The sequence below is a fragment of the Camelus dromedarius genome, chromosome 19 (assembly GCF_036321535.1).
Source record: "Camelus dromedarius isolate mCamDro1 chromosome 19, mCamDro1.pat, whole genome shotgun sequence".
Lineage (NCBI taxonomy): Eukaryota > Metazoa > Chordata > Mammalia > Artiodactyla > Camelidae > Camelus > Camelus dromedarius.
In genome coordinates, this window is record NC_087454.1 from 21,903,074 (window position 1) to 21,929,607 (window position 26,534).

The 26,534-nt window shown below is 54.9% G+C and overlaps 1 protein-coding gene across 3 annotated transcripts in view; it reads right to left on the reverse strand.

Moving 5' to 3' along the window:
- Nucleotides 1–22,970, reverse strand: part of GRM4 (glutamate metabotropic receptor 4) — a 103,873-nt gene extending 80,903 nt beyond the window's left edge. For all 3 annotated transcript variants that reach the window (XM_031434909.2, XM_031434907.2, XM_031434906.2), the window contains exons 1-2: nucleotides 22,863–22,970; nucleotides 11,439–12,331 (exon numbers count right to left, since the gene is read on the reverse strand). In XM_031434909.2, coding sequence (XP_031290769.1) covers nucleotides 11,439–11,957 — 519 coding nt within the window. In that variant the 5' untranslated portion in view covers nucleotides 11,958–12,331; nucleotides 22,863–22,970. The remainder of the gene's footprint in view (nucleotides 1–11,438; nucleotides 12,332–22,862) is intronic.
- Nucleotides 22,971–26,534: the final 3,564 nt, after the last annotated feature.

Here is a 26,534-nt window from a genome sequence, read left to right on the forward strand (position 1 = left end):
CACAGAATATACAGTATTATCTCGTTTCTATCAAGCTTAAAACATGCAACACAGAACTAAAGTTTTATTTACGAATCTATATATGTATATATATTTTTCCTAGTACACAGGAATTAAAAACAACCCACACAGGACAGGACTGTGACTGCCTCTGGTGGGGAAGAAAAGGAGTGGGACAAGGTAGACGCATGACAGGGCCTCTGATTATATTTGCAATGTTTTCTTTCTTAAAAGGAAAACAAATTTTGACACTGTTAGAGCAAAATATCAATATTTGACCAAGCCAGGAGGTGGTACAGGGCAGTTGATTAGATTATCCTTTATAATTTTCCATATGCTTGAAGGAGTTCATTATTAAAATATATGATGCCTGGTGAAAGAGAGAAACCCTTCCCGTCAGACCCACATGGAATATATCATTCATCTTTAATAAAAATAGAAGGCTCTTCTTGAGAGCTGTGTGCACCCCAGTTCCTGCAGGCAGGTCCTCTCAGAGCAGAGCCCACCCTGGAAGACAAGCCCCCCATGTCCCCACCCCAATTCATTCCTAAAAGTTAAGTTTTGCCCTCTTCCCACCCCTCTGGGGTACGGGCCACACTGGATGCCCTGGCAGCTTCCAGAACCTGAGCTTGGAAGGAGGGAGGCTGCTCAGCATGGGGGAAGCTGCACTGAACACAAACACCCCTCTGCCCCTGGCAGCAGCCCTGACAGAGGTTAATGTCGCCCCGAACTGTCCCCTAAGCCACAGCCCCAGGGGGGCAGAGAATGAGGTAAGTGCTGCCTCTCTTCGCTCTGCAGCCCTGACATGAGACACCACCGAGGACCATTAGGGCCCCTCTCCACTCTGCCCAGGGCCAGGGATGGGGCTCAGTGGGCTCCCTCCCGCCCTCCAGATATTTCAGCTGCAATGCATTTTCAATCCCCCCTGGCCACTGACATCTTTCCACCCTCACTGTCCCTGCGCTGGGCCAGGGGCAGGGCTGAGCAGAGCTTCAGGCCACCTGGTCACCTTGGGGCACCTCTCAGCAGAGCCCAGAAAGGCTGGGGGAGGACTGAAGTCCCAGAATGAGGGAAGGAAGGAAGGACAAGGAGACACAGCCAGCCTCCTCCTCACACCTGAGCACACATCACAGTAGCTACTGTTCTTGAGCACCTCTGGGCACCAGGCACTGGGCCGGCCGCTTTACACCATCTCATTTAATACTGACAACCGCCCTATCCATTTGACACACCAGAAACTGGGCTCAGAGAGGTTACGCAACCTGCCCAAGGTCACAGAGCCTATAGATGGCAGAGCTGAGATTTTCCCTTTTCAAAGTGGGTCCATGCCCCTGTGCCTGGCCTGGTCTCCCCAAAGCCCTGGGCAAGATGCAGAGCCAGCCCTTGTCATCCCACAGGTGAGCAAAGCAGAGCCCAGAGCAGCCTCGAGATGTGACTGTGCCAGTCCACATTTTCAAGGGGAAATTTCTGGAGCTGTGGTGGGCACCCTGAGTCAGAGGAAAGGGACCTGGGTAGGTGGGTGCCCACTAGGAGGTACTCAGCACTGAGATGCCAAAGGCAAGAATCAAGGTGTGAGGCCCATGGGCACCAGGGTGGGTGCCAGGGTGAAGAGCGCCTGGCCAGGGTTGGGTGGGTTTGTCAGCCGCTTCGACCTCCTGGCCTTACCCACAGGGCCCTAGGATGAGGCTCTCCCAGGTCACCCAAACAGAGCCAGAGAAAGTCTGAAAGGGACCAGGAGGGAGCGAGAGCTGGCAGAGGACATGAGAGGGCAACAGAGAAAGCCACAGAGTCAGACAGAATGAGTCAGAGGGCTGGGGGCCGACATACAGAGGAAGAGGGCCTCAGATTAAGGGTGTCCCTGCTCCCCTCCCCCAACACAGCTTCCGGCCAGCTCTCCACAGCAGCCCCGGAACCAGGGAGCGGAACCAGGGAGCGAGGCCAGGGTCTGCATCTCATTGCCTTGCCCCGGCCCAGGCCAGCCAATCAAGTGGCAAGTGGAAAGGTCAATTGGAATATAAAATAGAATTTGCCTTCTTTTCATTTCCAACATGCCTGGGTCATAAAAATGCTACTTTAATAAATTGGGGGGAAACTGAAAAGCACACCATTCATTCAGGGCTAGGCAGGGGGAGGTATGATGGGCTTAACCCTTCAGCTGTGTGAGCCCCAACCTGCAGCTGGCACAGCTCCCTTGTGCAGTCCCACATGTGGTCCCAAGGCTGGCAGGCTCCCTGGTTTGTCTGCCTGCCTGTCTGCTCCAGTCCAGGCACTGGGCATGAGGGGATGGCCAAGAGAGGACCAGCCCAGTTCTGCCCTCAGCATGCTTGTGGACTTTGGGGAGACACAAACGCCACACAGGAGACTCTATTACACCAGGGTTTCAGCCGTTGGAAGGTCAGGAAACTCTTAGATTTTGAGTCAGAGCTTGGAGGAGGAGTCTGATTCCGCCCACTAGACATCAAGAAGGGCGTTCCAGGAGGAGGGCAAAGGCGCAGAGGCAAGTTTTGGAAAGCACGGCACGTGATCAAGGCCACAGAGGCTGCAGCAAGACCTTAGCCAGCCTGAACACTGCGGGGTAAGCTCAGCGCTCCTTCTGCAGGAAAGGCCACAGGTAGGGGAGTGGGGTCAGAGCCTACCTAATCTAATGCCCTCATCTCACAGAGAGGGCAGCAACCCACCCAAGGTCACACAGTGAGCCAGCAGCAGAGCCAGGCCCAGAACGCAGGTCTCTGAGCTATGGGAGGCTTCTGGTAAGGGGAACCTTAGCCCTGCCCTGGTTGTTGGTGGGACTCGGAGACCACTCAACAGACCCCCACACCTAATAGCGTGGGGGTGGGGAGGACACCAGGACCATCACACAGTGGGACTCAGGTACGTGCACCAGTCATCCCTCTGCCAAAGCCAGCAACCTGTCCCTCCACCTCACAGAGCTCCCCACCCTCCATGGCTCAGACAACACCCCTCCGAAGCCCTGTTGGATGCTCAGCAGGAAATGAGGACTAACATTATTGAGCCCTACTCTGCACCCACCACATGCCAGCTCCCCACTCATCATTTTACAATCCGTACCCAGAAAGGTCCATGGGATTCTGTTCATTTTGCAGGTGAAATGAGTGAGGTCCAGAGAGGCTGAGTGATCTGGGGCTGGAATCTGAGCCACCTACAGCATGGCTGCCTCCAAGGCCATTGTTCCGGGCTGCCCGCTACCACCAGGCACTCAGTCGATAACCACAGTCTACGTGCCAGGCACCGCCCTGTGCACTTTCCGTGTATTCCTCATTTAATCCTCACATCGCCCTGTGAGGTGGGTGCTACAAGGGTCCCCATTTTACAGACAAGGAAACTGAGGCACAGAGCGGTGCCTCCAGGTAATAAATGGCAGAGCAGGGGCATGAACCCAGGCCATCTGGCCCAGGATCCATACTTTAACCACCAAATGCTAATGCTCCTCAGGCTCCAGTCTGCCCTTTAGTGTCCTCCCCATCGCCTCTGTAGCTTCACAGGGACTGGTCAGGGACCACCTACCTATTTTACAGGTGAGGAAACTGAATTCCTGAGAGACCTAGTGACTTGTCCAAGGTCATAAGAATCCTGGTGACCCTCCTCCCACAACATCCTTTGCAGCTAGGACAGGATGTGGGGTTTGGAGCCCCTTTTGTCCTCCTCTCCCTGCCCCCAGGGCTGTCTGGGTCTTCCTTCTTGAGCTCCTGGGTCAAGTCAACAACCAAGCACAGTCCTGCCCCAGGACTTTTGCACTTGCTGTTCCCTCTACCTGGAATACTCTCCCTCCAGATATCCATAGAGTGACCCACTTCACTCAACTCAAGTTTATGCACAAATGTCCCCTCTTCAAAAAGTCCACTTCCAACCATCCCATCTAAATTGGCACCCTAACTTCCCATGGCTCTCAAGCCATTTTCCTACAGGGAACTGCTCCCCCTTGACATTATACGTTTATGTGTTTTACCTGTTCACTGCCTGCCTTCCCTTCAAACAGAGAAGCCCACAAGGCCTCCATCTGCTTTGTTTCCTGCCTCATAAAGTTGCTTAGAGTGGTGGTTCTCCACCTGGATTGCATGTGAGTATCATCTGAATTTCTGGGGTGGGGCTCGGACACCAGGATTTTTTTTAACTCCCCGACTGATTCCAATGTGCAGCCAGATGGAGGCACAGAGGAGATGTGCAATAGAGCTTCAGTGAATGAATCAATGAACACATGAGTGAGAGAATGAATGAATGGATTCTTACAGCTGGGCAAACCAAGGTCCAGATGGGGAACAGTGAGCCAGAAACCAGCAGTCATAAACATGAGCCCCTCCTCAGCCTCTCCATGCCTCACCCAGGGGCCCTGTCAGCTCCTACCCGCGGTTCCAGGAGCCCACCAGGCTTCCTCCAGGGCATCTCCTGGAAGCCTACCCAGAGGCCCTCATAGGCCTCCACTCCCTCCTTTTAATTCCACAATAATGAGCCTGTTTACCAGTCCAGTGACCAGAGCTGAAACTCTCTTGTTTCCACACCCAAACTTCCCCTGCAATCCTAGATGCACCTCAGAGGAAGTGGGCTTAAGAGGGCTGCAGGGTGGACAGGGGTGCTCCCTGGAGAAGCCAGACTGGGACGGGAATACCGGGATACTGACTGGGACTCAGAGCATCTGTCCAGCAGCCAACTGAGCGTCCCAGCAGGTGTCCAAATACATACCGGGCCCCAGGTCTCCTCAGCCTACCGCAGGTTCAGGAATCTAATGCTCCCCAGGTGACTGTGATAAGCCGCCAGTCCCCCTTCCCAGGCTCCCACCACAAAGGGACGCCTGGGGCTTGGGGGAAAGAGAGATGCTGTGAAAGCAGAGGGAGAGCTGTGTGGTCCTCACCTCAGGAGAACAGCCCCAACGGTCACCCTCAGCAAGATCACTTCTAAGACCTCTCCCGCTCCTCCCCTGCTCCATCGGTTGCCCAGCACTGCACACTGTAAGGGTCTATCCAACCTGTTCTGCTAACACCAGCATCCCCTAAGCACCTGCTACAGGCTTTACACACATCATTTCTGCCAGATGAGTATCAACACACTCCTTTTACAGATGCACAAACAGGCTCAGAAAGACCACACAGTGAGTATTAGGTCAAGTCTCAAACCCAAGCCCATCTGATGGCCAAGAGGCAGGAGAGCAGAGCAGTAAAAAGAGCAGATTCAGGGCCCAATAGCCTGTATTTATATACTGACTGTGTGACCCTGGGCAAGTTGCTTAGCTTCTCTTGGCCTCGTTCTTCATCTGTAAAATGGGAATAACCACTGTACACTTATCCCTGGGTTTGCTGTGACAATTAGGGCAGACTCTGGCACAGGATACACGCCATGTAAATGTTGGGATTATTTCACCTCAACCACCTCTTCAAGAGGGTCCCTCATTCACCTCCAAGCATTTACTGCTTCTTGGGAGAAAGCTCTAATAACAGCCTACAGTGGGACATGGGGATACCCTCTAACAGGGAACAAAGCTTTAAGTGGAAAGGATTCCATAAGCCAGTGAGGAGCTGGAGGTGTTTGGGTGGAGGAAACACATCCAGGTGGCCCAGGGGTCACCAAACTGGTGGGCACCAGTGGGCACTGGTGGGCAGTGGCTGGACCCCATGGTAAGGTAAGCTCAGCTACTCTCATCCCCATAGCCAGGAGTTTATGCAGGCTCTGCAGACTGGGGATACCCACTGTTACCACAGAGTTTAGAGGGACCTGGGGGCAGCCCCACTCTCCATGAGTCCATTCAACCAAGATTTCCTGAGGGCCTCTCATGGACCTGGCATCCACTGAGGTCTTATAGGTGCAGCTGAGAGCGCAGCTGATGGACTTCTTCCAAGGGCATAGCTCGAGAGCAGCCCCAGAAAATACATAAATGATCAGACATGGCTGTGTTCCCATAAAACTTTATGGAGGCTGAAATTTGAATTTCACATAATTTTCCTGTGTCATGACATATTGCTATTCTTTTAATTTTTTTTCAACCATTTAAAACACAAAGACCATTCTTAGTTCACGGACCATACAAAAATGGGCAGCAGGTCGGAGTGGAAGCCAACAGAAACAGGAAAACAAACAAACAAATATCAACATGACTACAAACTGTGATGACAACCAAGAAGGGAAATATGGGAAATAAGACAGAATAACTGGGGGAGGGAGGGTGTTTCTCTGAAGAGAGCCCATTTAAGCTGTAGGTTGAATAAGAAAGATCCAGCCTCAGAGAGTAGGAGATAACATTCCAGATAGAGGGGACAGCAGGTGCAAAGGCCCTGTGGTGGGGAAATGGCATGATGTCTTCAAAGAATATAAAGAAAACAGTATGACTGGTGTGGAGTGAACCAAGGGAGACAAAAGGATGATAGCACAGGGCCTCTCAGACTGGCAGGAGTTTGAAAGTTTGCATTTTAATCTAAGAGCAACCAACAGTCAATAAAAAGTTTAAGCAGAGGGGTGAGCAGATTTGATTTGGCTTTTAGAAAGATTGCCCTGGCTGCTGAGCAAAGGTTTGACTGTGAAGAGACCCCTTTGGAAGCAGGGAGAGGGGAAGAGAGGTTTCTGCACCATCTGGGTAAGAGAGCATGGGTTGGGGCGGAAGCAGGTAGGAGTCTCCGGGATGCATTCTTAAGGCAAGCCTGCAGGGTTTGCTGACAGTAGTAACAGGGAGGTCAAAAATGCCACCAAGTTTTTTGGCCTGGGCCCTGGACAGAACTGTCTCCAAGGAAGACAAGCAGGTGTAGGAGAGTGGGTGGATCCTCTTAAAAGTTCTTCTCAGTTGTACAGTGAAAACACTCTGAAGATACAAAAGCCACATCCTCAACAGAAGATCTGGTATCAGCTGAGCCACAAAGCTTCCCCAGGGGCCCTGGGCTAGGTGCTGAGGGGCGAAGCATCAGGTAGGCAGCTTTCTCTAGAAGCAGACCCAAACCCTAACAGCATTTACAGCCCCACATGGGACAAGAACTCACAAGGGCAGGCTGGGGGGAGGAGGGGGGGGCCACAGAGGGCCAACGTCACTCACCAGCATCCCTGGCCCAGCCTCTCCTAGGAAACTGGGGCACCTGCCCACCCACCTGCTGGCTGGCATCCCTTCCACCCTCTCTCCTGCCTGCCCCTTCCTGCCATCCTTCCACTCCACCCCGCTCCTTCTGAAGCCCCACTGTTGTGACAGCGAGAAAACTCTATCCACAAGTTACGTTGGCTCCTCAGTCTCAACACTGCAGAAAGACACACGGAGCCCAGCAGATGGTGGGGCCCCTCCAGGACCAGCCTCAAAGGTCACCGTCTGTCACTGCCCACCCGTTCCAGCCTCTTCCGCATCGACGGAGTCCTGCATGCTGACTTAAGGCCCAGTTACAAGCTGTGCAATGACATTTCCTGTGGGCTGACTGTGCGCCAGGCACCGTGCTAGGCCTTTGCTGGACATCAGCCCTGAACTCCCACACCTGGCCTCTGAGACCACTATCATTCCCATTTTACAAATGAGACTGAGGTACAAACAGGCTAAACAATTTGCCGACGTGGCAAAAGCTATCTGGCTCCAGAGTCCAAATTTTTAACCACCATGCTATGCAGTCTCCCCCTCTTCAAGCCTCACTTTTGTTTTGTTTTTTTCCCTCCACTGCAAAATGAATGAGAGATTCAGCAGAATGATGTCTGGATCCTTCTTAACTCTTACAGGTCGAGGATTTGAAAACTGCTTCTTTCCAGGACATTTAGTATGTTTTTTTCCCTCCAATAATGGCTGCTTTCTAGAAAAGATCTCTTTGGTTCATTCATCCCATGGTGTAAATGACTGGGATGGTGAACAGACACTGTGGATATGGTGCAGTAACTCTGGTGGAGCAGAGGTTCAAACCCAGACCTGACTAGCTTCAGAACCTAGGCTGTCCCCACAACATAGTACTATTCAGGCCACATCCTCTGGGTTTAGGATCTCCTCCAAAAGGTATTCTTTACCTTCATCAATATTGCCTGTCCTAGGAGAACGGAGCCAAAATGAAGATGAAGGAAGGGGGTGGGATCAGGAAAGTGATGGATAAAACCTGAGAGATCCATGACTTCCCAAAGTCAGGGCTGATTCCTAATGTAGGCCCAGGTTTGAGTTCCACTTCCAGCCCAGTTTATTTGGGCAGGTAGTCTGGAAGGAGTCAGGTCTAGGAGCTGAGACCTGGGACCTGACTTCGAGCCCTGTCCCATCACTTAATCAGGGCTCAGTTTCCACATCTGTAGGACAGGGAGTTGGCCCCTCCCAGCTCTGGCAGTTCTGAGTTTTGCTCATACCCTGGCCTTGACGGAACCCAATTAGCATTCTCCAGGCAGGAAATCACCTCTAGTGCCCCAAACCTAGAGCTTCTTCCTGAGCTGTGCACAGGAAATCCACCTCTCGGAGGATGGAGAGCTGTAATCACAGCATCTGGGGGAAGTTCCCAGCAGGCCCCACTAATAGCCTTGGCGGGGAGCGGAGCTGGGGCACAGGGGTGCCCTTTGAAATACTTGACATCCCTGCTCCCCTGGCCTCCCCAAGGTGCCCCTCCCTCATCCTCTCCTGCCTGAGGCTCCTGCTCCTGACCTCCCTCCCCAAAGTTCAACCTTTTTGCCTCTGTCAATGGCTTTTAAGTTTCTCACCCAGCCTCTCATTTCTATCAGTTTAATTATTGAGGAGCCCTCTTGTCGCCAGTCTGGAACATTAACGCTGTTAAAAGGGACCTAGGGACTGCAGGCCATGGCCAGCTGTCTCTTTCTGGCTCTCTCCTCATCTCCCCACCTCCTGCCCATCTTTCCTTTCCCAACATGCCCCCCTCAGTCCTCTCTTCCTTATCCCTTCCCTAGGCCTCTACCTCCCAGTCCCATCTCTCTCTGTGCGACCTGGGGGACTCCTAACCCCCTGCCCCACCCACTCATCTCACTGTAATCTGAGGCAGCACACACAAAACCGAGGCCACAGCCACATTCATGTGTGACCAGATGGGTGGAGGAAAAGGAACACCTGTGAGCCCCTAGGCTGGTGAAGCACTTTGGCCCCAGGCCCCCTCACCCAACACGAGACCCTCCCCACTCTGGAAGAGGTTAGCACAGAAGTCACAGCCCACTCCCACAGAGTGGGAGTACTGGGCACCTCAACGGTGTTTCCAAGAACACACTTCAAGGCCTAACGCTGACAGTGACCTTTCTTAGAGCCTTTGTCAGGCGTCCAGTGACAGCTCTCAGCCCCTTTGATCTTTTTCACCTCCCTATAAAGTGGGTACTGGCTCAATTCTAGATGGGGGGAAGGACCCTCACCAACATCATAGCCCCAAGGACCCAATCAGGTTGTTTTATCATCTTTATAAAACACCCAGTGTCACAAAGGTACTTAATAGAAAGCTCATATAAGGACACTGCAGTAGCCCCACCTGTGGTCTGGCCTTCTCAGAGGCTGGGGGTCTGTGCCCTACCCAGATACACTGGCAAGGAGTCTGGTGCTTGTCCCCTCTACTGGATGGCCCAGGTCACCTCATCTCCTAAGCCTGGGGCAGGCAGGCTGAAGTGATGACTCAGCCCAAGCCAACACTAGGCCCTAGCCCAGGACAGCCTGGGACATCACTAGGCCCTGCTCTCCCTCCCCTCTGTGTCCCTACTCCTCACTGCAAAATTGGTCAGGTGGAGGGGCTAGACCAGGCTACCCACTCCCCAACCATCCCATCAAGGAAGGACCGAGAGCAACACAGCTCCTCAGGGATTGTTGAGATTGTCCACTGCTAAGGCAGTTTCCCTCAAGTCTCCTGCTTCATTGTGATTTTGCATCCTTCATAATGCATCCACTTGTTTTAAAATTAAAATAGTGCTTTCATCCAGATCATCAAGCAAAAACAACACTCCAGGAAGAAGTCCCAAAGGGAAGGACCACACAGCACACATGACCCAAACCAGCTCACAGGAAAGTTCCAACCTGGCCCCTACTATGACAGGACAACTCTAAATGCCTTTCTTTCCCATCCAACACAGGGGTATTCATCCCCAAGACCATTCATCCCCACTTCCACCCTGGCTCCCCAATATGCCCCCAAGTACTGACGATTCATGGGACTGGGCAAATGGGTTCCAGAAAGGGTCCAGGAGTGAGGGCTCCAGCCTCAGAGCTTCCCACCCTGTAACAGGACAAACAGCATTTCTCTGTCCACTCCTTAACCTTGAAAACTTTGAGGAGACAAGGGCTAACTCCAGAGGCCAAGAAATCTGACACCAGGGCTCCCTCTGTGTGTCCCTTCTGCCTCCCTCACCCTATTCTCTCTCCCTCTCCCCTCCCACCCCCCACCCCCATCTCTCTCTCTCTCTCTCTCGCTCTCTCTCGCTCTCTCTCGCTCTCTCTCGCTCTTGCTCTCTCTCTCTCTCACACACACACACACACACACACACACAGAGAGAGAGAGAGAGAGAAAGAGAGAGAGAGAGCGCAAACAAGAAGGCTCCGGAGAGAGGAGCAGGCACATAATTATTGGTAAAATGCTTGTAATGTTTTTCTCTCTACCCGGTAGCTTTCAGTTGTTTTAGCAGCTTAGCGAAGCACTTGGCTCCAATTGAATTGCAAATCAGCAGCTCTTGCCCCAGGAAGAGAAGAAGGGAGGAAGCAAAGAGGGGGCAGGGAGGGATTCTAGAAGGAAAGGGAGAAAGGTGTGCAAGGAAAAAGAGCAGAAAAGTGAGCGAGGGAAGCCAGGTTAGGGCCGAGGGCACCAGAAACAGGGACCACGTGCTCCCTGCAGGCCTTTTCCCGTCCTCATCTCCATTCCCTGAGGGCTCAGTAGCCAACGCCTCGTCTAAAAAATCAGGACACATTTTCTAACTATAATCTTGAGGTGGAGCAGGAGGGCCACGCAGGGCTTTCTCAACTACACAGAAGAAAAAAAAAAAAACCATAGCTTTCTTGGGAATTGCAACTATTTGAAAACAATGTCAAAACAAAAGTCTTGCTTTATTTTCCTTGCAATCTCCAACATTCACATGTTTTATGAATTCTATGTTTATCTTTTAACCTGTCTACTTTTCTAGCTACTTATATTTCTATCTACCCATCTGTCTGGTTTTTTAATACATCTATCTGCCCATCTCCTCCCTTCTGTTGTTCACCAACACTTCTTTTTCCCCTCTTGGTTCAGAATTCCCTGCAGAGGAGCTGAGTTGATCAAGGAGCTGCCCGCTGCAGGTGCTGTTTCAGCACCACGGTCAGCACCACAGAGCTGGGTCCCTCCAAACCCCTTCACTCTGACTATAGGTGGCCCCCAAATTCTCAGATATGGCTGGAAGGGGCTGGAGGGGTGGGTGGAAAACACTCTCCCTCGGACTCGGGGAGAGAAGAGGAGAAACGAGCTGGGCAGGCCCAGACCCCTGGGTGTGGAGGGCTGGGGTTGTTGGTGAAAGAACACCTCCAGGTCAACCAATCAGGTACTAACCTTGAAGAGACGAAGGATGTTGGCCACCATGATGGAGACCGAACTCCCTGAAGCACCAATGACACCCACCACGCGCTCAGGTTTGGTGATGATGGGTGGGCCGCCACTGCCACAGCGGACCTCCGTGCCGTCCTTCTCGATGAGCGCCTGCACAAAGGTCAGTGACTGCTCAAGGGCATGGGTGTCCCTGGAGCAGGTGTCCAGAATGCGGGCGCCCAGCGTGATGTTGGGCAGCAGGTCCGGGTCATTGTTGATGCGATCCAGGGCAAAGAGCATGGCCTCCAACCGGTGGATGCCCTTTTCCTTCTTGAGTTCTCCACAGGCCTTGCCCTCAGAGCCCCGGCCATGCACGGGGAACAGGCCTCCCAGAGTGATGTCACCATCTATGCGGATAGAATTCATGTGGGGGTGGCCTTTGGGCTTCCCCAAGGAGGAAGGCACCCAGGACCCATAAAGGCTGAGGAGCAGGCAGAGGGGCAGCCGGGCCCACCACCAGCCCCGGCCCCTCTTCCCAGGCATCTCGGAAATCCCTAGAGACCCATGAATGGCAGGCCCCACTCCTAGCCTTGGCGGGCCCCTGGCCCCACAGCCTGGGGAAGCATGTGCAGAGCAGCCCCCACAAGTCTCTCCAGGGAAGCTTCAGCAGCAGGGTGGCTGAGGGCGGCCAATGGGCTGAACCATATTGGTGCTCCCGCCCCTCAGGCAATGCTCAGTTGCCGGCACAGGCCACGCTCACAGATGGCAGGGAGTGGCCGGGGTGCAGCAAAGCTCTGGTCTTGGTCCCCAAGTCCTGCAGGCCTGTTCTTGGTGGATGAGAAAGGAGGAGAGTGCTCCTAGCTTGGCGTATCTTGGCATCAAAGAGAATATAGCTCCAGTGTTCTCCTCCTACCAACCTTAGGAGAGAGAGAGAGAGAGAATCAAACAGAAGGCCAAAGAAGACATTAGCTATTCTCATCTCTCATCAGGAGCCTGAGAGAAGGAGATGCCAGAGGTTATCTCCAAAGACTCCACAAATCTCCTGAACTTGGTTTCCTCTGGCTGCTGCTTGACCTCAGTTCAAAAGGGAGAACTTAAGGTAGAAATTAGGTCACGTTTGAAGACTTCTTAAGGCCTGTGCCCACTGCCATCAGAATCCCAGGCATCAGAGAGCACACTCCCCAGGGAAAAGCCTGGGAGGCTTGGGAAGAAAGGGGCCCCTCTCAACACATACCCACAGGAAGGAGCAGGCAGAAACCAGTCCCATGGGCCTGACTCATCTCAGAGATGAGGAAACTGAGGCCCAGAGCAAGAGATTGCTTGTCCCAGATCACACAGCTAGTGAGCAGCAGGATGCCGCCTGGAACTCAACTTCCCGGCTCCCAGCTCTGGAACCGGGCACACTTAGGCTCCTTGAGGACTCAGAGTCAGGGAAAGCCAAAAAGGTCTCAGGAGAAGAAATCCGGACTGGGAGCTGCTCAGTCTGGAGGCTAGGGATAAGCTGGGGCTCTCGGAGTTTGGGGTGCTCCTCCTGAATCGGGGTGTGCTAGGTGGACCCTCCCGTTCACATTCCCACCCCAGCTGCCCAGCTTACCCCAAGCAGAGGGTAAACTCAGTTGAGGCTCCTTTTCACTAGCTTGGCCTCCCTCTCACTCCCTTTTTCCAAGGGTCTTTAACTCTCAATTTTCTCATTGCTCCTTCTCTCTCCCCCACTTCCTCCCTCTGAGAGGGGCTCAGGTTTACAGCCTGAGCTACTGTAAATTATTTCGATGATCGTCATTATTATTGTTGTTGTGATTAAATATTTATTTGCAAGGGTAGAGGAGAGAACACCAGCTCTTCCTCATTCTCACTGCTAATTTGGGCAAATTTCCCCAGGGGATTCCTTCCCGCAAAGCCAGCAACCTCCCTCCCCTCAATCTAAGAGGCCATGGGGAGAAGGGCTAAAAGCTGAGTCAGGGCTCGGCTTGGGGGCTGACCCCAGGCTCCCTTCCCCTTGGGTTTGTCAAATGGAGACCAGCAAGCCACTTGCCCGTTCTGTGCCTCAGTTTCCCCAGCCATTTGGAACAGCCTGTGTTTGGATTGGGAGGTTTCCCTGGAAAAGTTCTCCATCAGCACCAAGTGGTGGTCTCAGAGCCACCCATTCCCCCATCTGTAATTCCCCCTACAGAGGCCCTGACTGCTCCAGTTCTGTGGGAAGAGGAGGGGAGGAGAGGGTGCAGCATCTCAGGGTCCAGCCTCAGCTCCTGGGCTTCTCTGGCAAGCTCATTCTGAACCCTCACCTCACGTCTCACCTCTCGTCAAAATGCTCCCTCCCCCATTAGCTCCTTAGGGGCCAAGAGTATGGCTCTTAATTCTCCTTAGCCCTCCTCTGCTGGTGAACCAGTAGACCAGAGGCATCATGTAACTCTCCCGAAGTCACACAGCAAGTCAAGATGGGTGAGGACTCAAAGCCAGAACCAGTCTGAGGGAGCCTGGGGAAGCCAGGACCTAGTGACCTGGGGCTGGGGGTCAGTGCTTTGGGGAAGGCTAAGGAGCTGTTAAAATGCAGGAGAGAGGCTGCACCTGCATGGAACAATCATCAGCGCTTACACCTTTGTGTGAGTGAGTTTATCAGCTCCCTTCCCCAGGTGGCTGTGGGGAGTGAGAAGATGTGGGGTACTAGCTGCTAATGCCAGCACCAGGCAATTCAGAAGAGAAACAGGAGAAGCCTTAGACAACCCCAGTCCTGCCCGGCTGAAGGCAAGGCTTGTCCCCAAGGGAGTCCTCAGTTTCAAAATCTGTAAAGTGGATGAGCTGGAGTAAGATCCAGTCTGGAGGCCATACTGTCCCTGTGGGGCATTTCAGTTGTCACAGTGATAAGAGGGAGTCACCTACTGGCCTGCATCCAGGCAGGGGTCAGAGATGGCGTGGGTGGGACACCCTGCACAATGAAACACTGTCTTGTCCCAATACCAGTAAGTGCCCCATGGAGAAATCACAGCAAATGACAGCATACTGTTGTGTGCCAGGCATGGTCCGAAGTGCTTTGCTTACATTTCTCAGGTAACACATGCCGACAAGCTAGGTGGTATTTTTATCCCCGTCACACAGATGAGGAAGCTGAGGCACCAAACCTCATACAGTGACAAGGCCCAGGGACACAGAGCTTGTGCAGGCTGCCCAGGCCCTGAATGCTCCACCGCGCTGGCCCAGAGGGTCTCTCAGGCCCCACCCTGTTCCAACATCCTGGGAGCTCAGGCTTGGCTTTCCTAAATTTCAAATGGAGGAATTTTTGGCATCATGACAGGCAGTGTGCCGAGGCTGCAGCAGGGCAGATTCAGGCTGGGAGACCAATGCACAGCAGCTTCTGAGACAGTCAGGCCCTGCTCAGGCTTCCAGATCCTTCGTGAGGGCACAACCTGGTTTCTCCTTGAAGCTTGAGCATCTCTGGGCTGAGCAGTACACGCGTAGACACACACACACATACACACACACACACACCATACACATGAAAGGACAGGGGCCACATGGGGAAGGAGGCCTCAGTGAGGAGAGCAGATACCTACAAAATTAGAATCTAGACCCCCAAGGACCCAGACCCTGCCCCAAGCTGGTGAGAGCCCTACTAGGCCCCCCTCCACCAGACTGGGTCCCAGCCTGCCTACAGCAGGCCCCACTCCAACCCTCATTCCTACCAGGCCTGCCTTGTCTGAGCTTCTCAAAGAGCTGGGCAAACCACTGCCTCTTTTAGCCTCCCCTCCTCCCTTTGATCCTGCACAACAGGCACAAGGGAAAAGTAAAAATACCCAGGACTGAAAGGAGCCACAGAGAGCACAGGCTGGGGTGGGGCAGGTGGGGAGCCAGGTGAATCCTCCCTCCCCAACGACGGACGACAGGCCCCTCCATGGGGAGCGGCAAGCTGGGGTAGAGCTTGGAGCCCTCGGACCACCCACCCACCCACAACCACCCCCTCCGCTCCCTGCACAGGTCCAAAACAGCCAGGAAGGCTCAATCCTGGGACAGTTGGGGAAAGGTTAAATCACCAGGATGGCTGTAGGTCCGAGCCAGTGTGCCTGCCTACCCGCAGGTGGGCCTCCTCTCCCATCCTTCCCTCTGCCTTCCCCACCTCCCTCCTCCCTCCTTTGCCCTCTAACCACTTCCCTCTGTGTCCCTTGCTAGATTCCTTAGCTCCAGGGGAGGACAGAAGTAGGTAGGGAGGGATAAGGAGCAAAAAGAAGAGCAGTAGTTCCCTGGCCAATGGCATTTTCCAGAATATTATCTTCAGTGAAATAGGATGTGAGGGCGGGTAGGGGGAAGGTTGCAGTCTACTCCCACCCCACCTTCACCATCTGAGGGCCTCTCAAACATCTGAGGGAGTCACCAAAACTGCCCCAACGACCCCTTCCAAGTCTTAACAAGCAGGACACCAGGCTTTTCTCCTGCTAACCTCAACTCTTCCCTCTGCAACCAGGGCCTGGGCCAGAAAGAACCACAAACCACAAAATAACAACCAGGATAGAGCTACTCTGATATACTAAACTCCAATTTAGTTTTCACTGAGCTGTCTTTTATTCTCCCAAAGCTAAAGAAATAGAATTCTCCAAAATACAAAATAAAGGGCAATAGTGGGTCAGGGGTGGGGGCTGTAACCAGAGGCTCAGTTGTGCCTCCAGCCCTCTGAGGGGACACCCAGGCTCCCCACTCCTCTGCAGACTGAGCAAGGAAAGGGCTCCAGGCCCAGGCAGGGTGACCCAGCACCCCTGTCCTCTGCCTTCCTTGACTCAGGCCCCCACACACGCCTGTGGTGGCCCGTCCCCTCGCTTTTCCACGTCCCTCCAACATGTATTTCATCTCTAGTCACCTTTGCCTCTGTTGTGCCCAGCCCAGCCCAGGTGCTTCGAGAAGCTCAGGAATTATGAATGGACGAGTAGAGTCAGGTTTGAATCCCCTTAGCTGTTTAGATGCCTCATCACCCACATCTCACGTTTCCATCGAAGGAGGGCTGGCAGCTCAGCTCCCCAAGGCGGAAAGTGAGGGAGAAACTGAAGCCTCTCCCTTCCTTTCTATACCACCCCTACCCGCTCGAGGCCCAAGATGCTGGGCTGCAGGCCACCTCTGAGGCCCCCTTTCTACTGTCCCCCCGGGGATGTGCACTGTCTGGGCAGCAGTGGGGTTTGCTGGACATCCTCCTCCCAAATGGACAAAGCCTAGACCCAGCGAACAGGTAATCAGAAGCCTACTCTACTCCAGCCGCACCAGCCACAAAGCCCATAGTTTGATCTCCAACTGTATGGTGAGTCTGCAGGGAAAGGGAGATGACCAATTAGCTACCTCAAGTCCTAGCAGCCCAACCATCTTCCCAGCTGGACCACAACTTGAGGGGATCACATCACATGCATCTTGATATCTCTGTATCCCAGCCTGCATAGTGCCTGGCATCCCCCATCAGGGTTTGCAGAAGTGAATGAATGATACCTGGGCTCTTCCTACCCTTCTCTCCCAGGTAGTCTATTTCTGTGTTAATAGAAAGGACAGTCCTGCTCCCAGACACCCATCCAGCCCAAGCCATGTTCTAAGCAAAGAGGGCATCGTGGGGGTCTGGGCCCCATGCCCCCTTTCCTTCAATTTCCTGAGCTGCTCCAGCCTACCAGCCTGTTCAGGAACCCTCCCAAGTTCGGAAACCCCAGACCTCACTTCAAAAGGCATCCTCTTTCTGTTCCACCGAAACAACATGGACCTGACACAGAAGTGCCTGGGTCTGTGCTGGGCATGTCGTGGGCTCTGAGAAGTATGTGTAGAAGGGATGGTGGAAGTAGATCCTTAGCTTAATGCTGGTGGAAACTATGGAAGAAAAAACTTAAAATCAATTGCCCATGCTTCCTCCACACTTCGATTCCCTCCAGCCTCCTCCCTGTGAGGCTCACCCTTCAAGTAAGCAAATGAGAGCCTTCCTCATCCAGGAAGCCCGGCCTGATTATTCTGGTTCCTCTTACCGCGTTCTCTCTCTCTCTGTGGTGTTATTTGGCACTGATGAGCCTGGGAGCACGTTAAGCGCCGGCATGGACAGCACCACCTTCATCTCTGTATCCCCGTGCCTAGCCCAAGACTCAGAACACAGGAAATTCTCAATAAACAACCAGATAAAGCTGGGTTCCTGGCCAGAGTCAGAACGGCAGCCACTCCCACAAAGGCCCAGGGCAGGTGGGTGGGGGCAAGGGGTAGTCTGCAGCAGCGTTCCAGGTCCACAGAGTGGGACTCAGACCTTGCACTGAGTTTTTGTGTGGTCAGACATGGAATACAATTCATGACTGTTCAGTTAGTCAATGCACCACTCGAATATGGGCTTAGCACCTGCTGTGTGTCAGACTCTGCTCTGGGCACTGGGGAAATGTGGGGAGTCAAACAGGCCCAAACACTTGCCCTGTGAAGCCAACATCTCAGCGGCAGGTGGCACAGGAGGGACAATAAATACATCTACACAGAGATGTGTGGCAATTCAGAGAATCAAGGGGCTATGAAGATAAATAAAGCAGGTAAGAAGATAGGGAATGATCCATAGGGTCTTTTTCGGAAAAAAAGATCGTCAGGGAAGACTTTTCAAAGTAGGGGGCATTTAAGCAGATTAAAAACAGTAAAGGCATGAGCCATGTATCTTGAGGTGGGAGAAAAGCATCGCAGGTAGCGAGAACAGCACGTGCAAAGGCCCTGAGGTGGGCATGCACTTAGCATTCATTGTTCAAGGAACAGCAAGGAGGCCGGTGTGACTGAAGGGCAGTGAGAAGGGGAGAGGCAGGAGAGGACATCAGAGAGGGCTCCAAGCACAAGATCAAGCAGGACCTTGGAGGTCATGGTGTGGACAGAGAAAAGAGGATCCACTTTGAGCATAGCAGCAGGCAGGGTCTCAAAATGAGAAAAACCTGAGGCTTACAGGGCAGCCACCTGCTAAGGCCACAGCAGCTGGCAACAGTTGAAGGGCAAAGCAAGCACATCTCATTGGCACTGGAGCCCACCAATTCAGCCCAGAAAATATCCAGCCTTGACCTTCCTTCTCTCCAAGAGGCAAGGGCCAGCCACCAAGCCCAAGCTTGCTTGGGTCTCCTCCAGCCACCAGCCCCCACTTCCAGGCAGAACTTCAGGCCTCTCCTTCCCACCCCAATTCACCTCCCCTACTCACCACCCCCATCCCATTTTCCAACACAACACCCCAGTGGGCAATTTTCTTTGTTTGCAGCTGTTGCTATTGTGGGCTTCGCGCTAATGCTGTTTCTTCCTCTCTCCTTCCTGTCTCCCCCTCAACCCCGGCACTGCCCTGGAAAACTGGGGCCCACTGGCTTAGTGAATCAGTGTCCAAACTCTACTGTCCTGCACAGCCTTGAACATAACCACGATTGTAGGTGAGACTTCCACCCCTAAACCACCCTGAGGCCAGACACAAAGAAGGGGCAGTGACATCTGAGAAGCGATCACCCGCCAGAAACTTAAGAATCCAGGTCAAGTCCCCAGTCTTTATTTCTATATTCAAATCTAAAAATAACCCTGTAGCAATGAAGTGTTTTTACTAGAAGTCATGGCCCCAACCAGAAAACAGGGCAGGAGGCTACTGTCTGTCCCCCTGAGGAGCACAGGGGTGGCTGGGAGGACTGAACGTGGGGGAAGAGGTAGGACCCAAACCTCCTGGTCCTGATGCGGGTGGCCCAGCGGGTGGACGAGCAGCTAGCTGAGCTCTCCTGGGGCCGCCATCACAACCAACAGCAGCAGTGTTTTCTCCAAGAGAAGAGGGAGGCTTAACTGAGACATCACAGCCTGCTCATCAGCATGGCTCGGCCTGAAATGGCACAGATGTCATTATGGGCTGGCATTTCCCAATTACCACAGATAGTATCTGCCTTAATTGAATGGGGTCCAGATAATGTCATTATGTACTGTGTTCCCCAATTTATTTAATATACGCGTGCACACATATATTTATGCCTCACTGCTGCCACAAGATTGCTAAACAGTGAGGTTAACAATAAAACATTTCAACACGAGTTATCAGCTTTAATTTAAGGGGTGATTTTTACTATCCTTGTGGTGCTTATTTTCCCAAGGAGCCAAGAGGAACTTGAACAAGGCAGTGAGAGGCTCTCTCTGGCCTGTGGCCTGGGAGGCTGATGGGCAGGGCTGCAGGAAAGGCTTCATCTTTCCTAAGCAAGTTTCATTTATAAGCTTCCCTGCAGGGCAAGAGGTAGGAGGAGCAGGGGGACCAAGGCAGAAGCCCCCAGAGCTTGACTCCAGGACTGGTGGGGGGGAAGGATGCTTGTTGGGAACACAGAGCTATGAGCTTAGGGTTGGGCTGGGAGGCAGCAGGGAGACAGTGGGAGAAATGCTGTGGGAGAGGACAGAGGGAGGCCAGAAACTGCACGAGGAAAGAAACAGAGTTTACAGGAGCAAGAGAAATGGCAGCCTGCACTCTGGCAAGGGCCAAAGGCAGTGAAATCTACAAATTAATTTTTGATAGTTCCCCCCTAACTAGAGCAGAGTTGACAGGGAAACAAGCCCTCCCTGCTCTTTCTAAGAGCCAGCACCAGGCTGGGTGGGACAAACAGAAAGCTGGTGCCCTCTGCTTGGGCCGCTGCCCACCAGGGGAAGCCCCTCAGCCTTCTCCCTCAGGTCGGCCTGGACTGCCCGCAGCTTTCCTGCCAGCCCGTGAGCAGGGCCAGAGCCCAGATGCCAGCTCCCCATTGCCTTCTTCGGGTGGAAAAGGCGGCTATCACTCTGCAGAAATGAGATAACCTTCCAGCCAGCAGCCACTGGGCCCAGCTGCCCAGGCTGCCAGCGGGGCCTGCCCACTGGAAAGTTGGGTGCTAGGCTGAGCAGAGGAGGACAGCAGTGGTGGGCAGATGTCTTGGGGAGGGTGGTAATTAGGGGCTGCCGGCTCCACACTTGACTAGGGGAGAGGATGTACCTATTGGCTGTAATTGTAAAGCTCAGAGGCCCATGGATCCTGGTCAGATCTTTTCCTGCCAGCTGTCCCCCTGCAGCAGGGTAGATTCGGGTGTGGCCAAACATCTTGAAGGCTGGGTTGGGGACCCCTCAGGAGGCAGATGGGGACTGCAGAGCCCTTCTGGTCTGGGCCCACCACCTGGCCCTCTGGCCAGCACACCGCTCACTCACAAGCCTGCTCTCGAACCTACCTCGGCTGCCTGCCTGCCTCCCTGCCGCTGTGGAAGGCGCTCCCTCCTGGAAACGTCATGCCTCCAACAGAATGAAGCCACCCAGACGCAGGTTGGGAGAAGAGGGAGGAGGGAGGAAGGGAGGAGAAGCCTCTGCTAGGCCACTGAGGCCGAAAAAGCAGCTCAACTCCTGACAGGCTCCCGCCTCCCCCTCCTCCCTCTCTGCCAGCTCAGGCCTTGCTGTGTGACATGATGCATGCCCCCCCCCCAACATCCTATACATCTCTCTCCAGAAAACCCACTAAGCCTTGCCTTCCTCCTCTCCAAGTCTCTCTTAAATGCAAACGCCCCTGGGAGGGGTAGCCCTGGAAGTAACTAAGACCTCAGGACAGGATAAGTTTACAGATGGGGGAAAGTTGATGGATATAATGACAAAAGTTGTGGGGAGATGAAGACAGTGGTCACAAGTGGGCAGGCATGCCCATCCAGGGCATACAGAAGCACCATCCCCATAGGCCCCCCACCCCATCCTAAGGACAGGACTCTAGGGGCTGGAGAGGCACTCCAAGAAGTGGTGTTTGGATGGGCCAGGGAGAGGAGCAAGGGCTCTCTCCATTGTAGCCACACCTTCTTCAGGGTACCTTGTCACTAGCCCCCTGGGCCTGCCCAGGAGAGGAGATAAGCCCCTTGCCTGGTAGGTGACCACACCCAGGAGCCTCCAGATGCCTCTGTGGAAATTCTCTCTGTCACATCGGGTAGGTCCTCAGGAAAAGCTCCTGCAGGTCCTCACTTTTTCATGGAAGTTCTCCCATCACCTAGGCTCTGAGACCTCTGAGGAGCTGAGGGTACATACCCAGAGCCTGAGGCCCAGCATCCCATGTGGATCCAGTGAGAAAGTGGGGCAGACCCAGGGCATATCCTGGGAATGGGGAGATGGGAGTTGAAACATTCTTCACTTCCACCATGAGCTGCCCCAGGGATGTGAGCTGAGTAGCAGGCTGTAGAAATGGGGTGCACAGTATGGAGACTCTTACAGCACTGGCCACCCTGCCTGCCCTGAGTCTCTACTGTCACCCCATAATGGAGGAGGGGAGGGACTAGGATGGAACACAAACACACACACTCCTCCCTCCACCACCACCCAGGGCTTTCTGCCAGACTGACAGAGGGGCAGACAGACTAACCACGCTTCCACAGACACGTGGCTTTGGGCATCCCATTAAGCAAACCCAGCTCAGTCCTGTAAAGCAGCTTTCTCCCGCACCAGGGGCAGGGATGGTGACTAGAGTAGGGAAAGAAGCAAGGAGCCTCCTCCAAAAAGGATCGAAAGTCTGAAGGTGGGGGTGTCACTCATGGCCTGGAGGAAGGGGCGCTCTTACGTTTGGGCCTCAGGACTCCCCGCCGCCGCTGCCACTGCTACCCCATTTCAGCACAAACAGCCTCCTACCACCCCGGTGCGGGGGCGCCTCTCGCAGTAGGGGCCTCCACCTCCCAGCCCCACCCCCGCGTGGGGAGGGGGCGCTTCCAGCTCCCGGGCGCCGAGGAAACCCGACCCCAGAAGGAACCCCCAACACACACACACACACACACACACACACACACACACACACACAGCCCAGCCGATCGCCAGTAGAAACACAGGTTCATCAGGGTTCCGGAGAGGGTTGGTCCCGAGTGTCCAAGGAGCACCTGACCCTTAAGTCCCGGATATATGGGGAGACCCCAGACCCTGGAGCCCCATCCCAACCTGCCTTGGCCAAGAGCAAGCAGGAGCCGAGATCCGGCCGGTGGCGAAGGCGCCGCTGGGGCGGCCACGGGAACGGGACGCTGTGTCGGTGCGGGGGAAAGGAGCTGAGGCGCGCTAGGCTGACGCTGCCCTCCCGCCGGGAGACGACAGGGAAGGGGTGCAAATAACGCCCTGCGCCCCCGCCCGCCCTGCTTTCCGCAGAAGGGGCGCACTGATACGGCCGCCCCCACCTGATCTCGGGCACAACCCCTCAATCCAGTGGAACCCGACATAACCCCTAGCACAGAGACAATTTCCCCCAGGCCCGCAAAAGAGCCGCTGCCCTACTCCCTCCAGCGGGGCGTTGGGAGACCCGGCCCCAGCCCCGAGGGGAGACCCTCTAGTCCGAGTCCTGCGCCCTCCAGCCCCGAGGGCTCCGGTCCGCCGGCCTTCTTCTGGGCAGCCCTGAGCGAGGGGGCTCGTAAGAGACCACCTCCCCGAGCCCCGGAGTCCCCGCCACAGCCCGAGCCCCAGAGGCCGAAGGGCACGGTCCCCTCTGCCCGTTCCCCCCGGGCCACAACTCACCGCGCGCCGGAGAGGGGTCGGTGGCGCTCCCGCCCGCCCTGGGGGCGCGGGGAGGCGGCGGCCGGCGGCTTGCTTCTCGCGGTGCCTGGAACCCGGGCCGCGGCGGGCGGCGCTGACGCTGCGGACCGAGCAGGGCGCGGAGCCGCCCGGAGTCCGGGACGCAGCGGAGATGAGCTGACTGCCGCCCGGCCGGAGCCGCCGCCAAGCGCGCGGCGGTCGGCTGCTGCTCCGGCAAGAGCGAGCCAGCGAGCTATGGAGCAGCGGCCAGTCCTGCTCCGACAGCCGCGGAGTCCGGCGTCCGAGCCGGAAGGAGCGAGGAGGCGGCTCCGGGGCACGGAATCCCGCCGAGGGCTCCGGGCTGGGAAGGGAGTGGAGCGGGAGCCGAGCAGGGAGCGCAGCCGGCCGAGATGCGGGCGCCCGGAGGCGCCGCGGCAGCCGCACGGCAGCAGGAAAAAATGAGAGCGAGCAAGAGAGCGAGCGAGAGAGGGAGCGAGAGACAAGGAGAGCGAGGAAGACGCGGAGAGGGGAGGCTGCGGGAGGGGGCGGGAGCCAGGAGCACGAGGGGGCGAGGGGACCGCAGCCGCTCAGCCCCAGCGCCCACTGCCGCTGCCGCACTCGGGAAGGCGGGAGCCGGGCCGCCAAGTTTGTGCGGCAAGTGCCGCCGAGTGCGCGGCTTCCGCCGGCCGTTTAAAAAGAGAGCACCTGGGAGCCCACCCCCGACCCCGCACCTCCACTGCCGGAAGACTGGCGCTCGCCCAAGCGCCCCGCCACCCCTCCGCACCCGTCCCGACCCACCTTCTGCTCCCCCTCCCGCCACGCCCCACCGGCGCCCTCTCCTGGAAGCCCCCTTCTACCCCTCCCCATGGGCGGATGTCTGCTGCTCGGCTCCAGGACAGGGCCGTGCACCCCTCCTGACCCCAAAGGTCGAGGGTCAAGGAACACAGCCTCCCGACACATACCCTGAGAAGTACAGCGAAACACGTGATGCCAAGGGGTCGCACGCCTCCCCATCACTCCCCCCACCCCCAGTGCGTCACTAGGACCCCTATCCGTAGACCTGCTTCTCACACAGCCGCACAGCACAAGGGGCGTGTGCCCTCATGTGGCATGTTCATTTGCATACCCCACTGTTCCTGGTTTGAGCATACGGGGGTCGAGCGGGGGGGGGGGGGGGGGGCGCGTGAGGAATGGTGGGGAGAGGTCCAATGAGGGGATTGGACTTGCCCCTGGTCACACAGCCTGTCAAGGGGTCCGTTTCCAATGAGACCCCCTCCACCCCAGAACTCCACCAGGCTAGAGGAACCCCCAGCCCATGGCCAACAGCCCACTGGTCTCCCTCCAGCACTGGTTTGCAAAGTGTAACAGGTGGCCTGGCTAGCAGGCTGGAGGGAGCCTGGGGAAGACTCCCTCTGCAAGGAGAAGCTGGAGCCCCAGCGCTTCTCCTTCCCAGAGGGGAGCTGTGAAGAATCCTGGGAGATGGGCTGGCCTTAGAGACAGGCTGGGGAGGAAGAGAGGGAGGGAGACTTGCAGCCCTCTTAGGATTGCAAGAGCATCTCATCCCAGACTGCAGAAGCGTCTTCAATTAGAGCTGTGACGTGTGATTGTCCTTGTCCAGGGGAGGGTGCTCAGCACAGTGCCAGGGAGCTGAGGGGAGTGTGGCTGGCCAATGGCCTCCCTACCCCATATCATACCTCAGTCATCCTGGCTGACCTGCAGAGTGACACCCTGTGCTCCACTGTGCTCAAGCCTAGGGGGTACTCAGCATCCCCCACTCCCAGCCCAACCCCTATTTTCCTTCTTATAGGTCAGGGAAATGTCTGTGGGGGCCTGGGAATAGCAGGGTCTGACCCGCCCCTTACTGGACTGCACTTTCTCCCTCTGTGCCCCTTATCCAATGCCCCTGTACCTTCCCAAAGACACACTCAGGCACCCTCTCCTCCAGAATGTCAGATTATGCCAGGCCGGGACACATCTTGTTCCCCATGGTTCATCCAGGGCCTGGCACCATGCCTGGCCCAGAGTGTGAGCTCAATGAATGCTTGATGAATGAATACATGTTGGCAAAGCACTAATTCTTTGTAACTCTCCTGTGTAATCACCCCAAATACATGTCTTATTTACCCAGTCAGACTGAAGTCTCTGATGGAAGGGCCTAGATCATGCATTCATTCATGCCTTTTTTTAATGCAGCCAGCACTGACTGAGTTCCTGCTCCATTCCCAGCCCCAGAAATGCACAAAGAACAGCACATCACCCTGCCCTTGAAGAGTGCACCCGTGGCCATGCACACCTCGGCCCAACACATTTTATAGAGGTATGAATGAGCTAAGGCCACCAAAGCTCCTGCTGTCTGGTGCCTCTGCCCAGTCAAGTGTGCACTGCTCTGGGCTTGCAGGAAACTCAAGTCACTCCGAAGAGGCGATGTCCTTGAGAACAGCCTGCCTGGGTTCAAACTGAACCCCGAGCATGCCTGGGTCCTCCCGCCCAGGGTCTCTCAGTTTCCTACCTATAGAACGAGGACCATGATGCTGAGCTCAGAGCAGGGCTGCCAGGATGGTGTGCAAGAAGCCACCCAGTTGAGGGGTGCTGGAATGTTCAAGTTCAGCCTGCATTAGGCTTGACACATGACACATCCTGTCTTGAGGCTGGGTCTGCCTAAAACATGAGAGGCCTTTGATTCCTTCAAAGGGACCACAAGGGCTAATGCCTGGGTCCTACTGGCCAGGCTGTCATGAAGAGGGAATGAAATAATGAGTGCACAACACCTAGTCCTGTGTTTGGGAACCCACTGCGATTTTTAATACAGAATATAGTCCTCAATATCCTTTTGTTGAATATCCTTTGCTTGAATGAATGAATGAAACTGATAATAAGTGGGCCATGGCTTATTGAGAGCCAAAAGTAACCCAGCCCCTCTCCCAACCCCCTGCCCCTCAGTGTTGCCTTCACTCTGACCATAATTATACCCCGCCCCCACCAGCTGTGTGGCAGAAGGCTGGGCAGGCTATATTTTTCAGGGGTTAAAAAAAGAAACACTGTTGGCTGGCAGATGGCTGCATTTGTGGACTCGTCCAGTTGAAGGTTCCCAGCCTGAGGCCTAGCTCTTCTGGGCAGCCATCCTGGGCTATCCCGGGTCTCTAGGCCTCCAGCCCAGAGTGGTCAGCCATCCAGCCCTCACCTGTGAATCCCACCTTGGTCCAGCTGGGACATTTCTTCTCCTGACTTGTGGCTGACCTGACTTATCATAAAAACAGACAGAGACACATACAGACACACACACAAAGACATAGCAACACATTCAGATACATATTTATAGAGGCACATGTACATATACACACACACACCTCCAGGAACTTCAGTTGGTGTCCCCTACCCTGGGGGAGCTGGGAGCATCATGTGGAAACAAGGGAGCTACAGAGCCACCTCTGTGGGAGAAGAGTGATCAGAGGTGACCTCAAGGAGTCACACAGCAGATGCCCCAGCCTAGGCCAGCTGGTGCAATGGCCTGAATTCCAAATTGCTCCCCAGAAAGCCATCCCACTCCTCAGACTCCTGGGGGTCACAGGGCTGGAAGGAGGAGTCCAGGTCCTTGGTGCTAAGGCTGTGTGACCTGGGAGAGACTCTCTGAGCACTGGTTTCCCCATCAGTGAAATAAGGGGCTGGGCTGAGATC